The sequence below is a fragment of the Sinocyclocheilus grahami genome, unplaced genomic scaffold (genome assembly GCF_001515645.1).
Source record: "Sinocyclocheilus grahami isolate Dianchi unplaced genomic scaffold, SAMN03320097.WGS_v1.1 scaffold13621.1, whole genome shotgun sequence".
Lineage (NCBI taxonomy): Eukaryota > Metazoa > Chordata > Actinopteri > Cypriniformes > Cyprinidae > Sinocyclocheilus > Sinocyclocheilus grahami.
The window spans coordinates 1-1,150 of record NW_015514990.1 but is presented as its reverse complement, the minus strand read 5'-3'; the positions used below and the strand labels follow the sequence as shown (position 1 = coordinate 1,150).

Genomic DNA, 1,150 nt, shown 5'->3' with positions numbered 1-1,150 from the left:
ATATATGTAACCCGTCTTTATTCCATTTTCGTTCAAATTTTCTACAAGTTTTCCTCAACACCCGAGTCACATAATTCAGCCAGGGCTCAGAATTGATAATTTAATGCCAAAAACTCAATTATATTTTAGGTTCTTCTTCATCTAGATTGTAGCTCTGCTCATTCTGGACATTGAGGTTTTTAAATAAAAAATGTAGTTTAGATATTCATAAGTAGACCATTTCTATTTGTGTACAAAACTAATTTTAAGCATAATGGCCTTTAGAACAAAAGGTTTATAAGATCTCAAGGAACAAATTCGGTCACGCGAGTCCAAACTTTTGACAGAGATTGTAGACCTCTGATGGCTGCTTGTGGCAGACTAATCTGACAACTGACTCCTCATCCAATGTGACAGACGGATTCCATACATCTATCTGCATCTCTGTCGCTCCTGAGCACTGAGACGACAGGAGGAGGCTGGTACGTTGTGTGTGTGTGTGTGTGTGAGAGAGAGAGAGAGAAAGAAGAGTTAAAGCCCAGAGACAGGTGGTCCAGAATGGCAGTGTGGCCTCCATGGGTCAGATCAGTGGGCCGGGTGAAGAGACTCCTCACTCTCTCTCTCTCTCATGCGGAACCTTTCATCTCAGACATAGTGTTACTCACCCTCGTCTATCACACAACACGCAGTTCATCACCGAAACGATGTCTGAATTCTTAAAAGAGGGAACATCCTAAAACCAAGAGGTTTAATGTATTGTGGGGATTTGACCAGACTTTATGCCGCAAGCCACTTTGCAGCTTATTCTAGACATGGTCAGTCCCCTTTATACAGGAAGAGACTGAATGGCGAAAAATGACCAACAAAGGTTTGTTTTGTTTTACAACTACCGTTCATCTGAAATACACTTCCGTTAAAGTTCAGGGACAGTAAGATTTTCTTCAGCAAGTATGCATTATATATATGGACTATATGTGTGGCATCTGAGGTTAAGACTACCAGCAGGTGTTTCACGATGTTGACCACTTCTCCTGTAGAGTAGGGGTAGGTGATTGTTCCCTGGTCAGCCATGGCCCGGAGCTCTCCGAATGCAGCCACCAGTTTCTGGAGGATTGCATCAGGAATATCAGGCCCATATTGCTTCAGCATGGCAAACTCAGCCTGAGGTTTG

The 1,150-nt window shown here is 42.8% G+C and overlaps 1 protein-coding gene across 1 annotated transcript in view; it reads right to left on the bottom strand.

Moving 5' to 3' along the window:
- LOC107579031 (von Willebrand factor A domain-containing protein 8-like) overlaps window positions 1–1,135 on the bottom strand; it is a 5,549-nt gene extending 4,414 nt beyond the window's left edge. Inside the window, exon 1 of the mRNA XM_016264920.1 lies at window positions 979–1,135. Coding sequence (XP_016120406.1) covers window positions 979–1,128 — 150 coding nt within the window. The 5' untranslated portion in view covers window positions 1,129–1,135. The remainder of the gene's footprint in view (window positions 1–978) is intronic.
- Window positions 1,136–1,150: the final 15 nt, after the last annotated feature.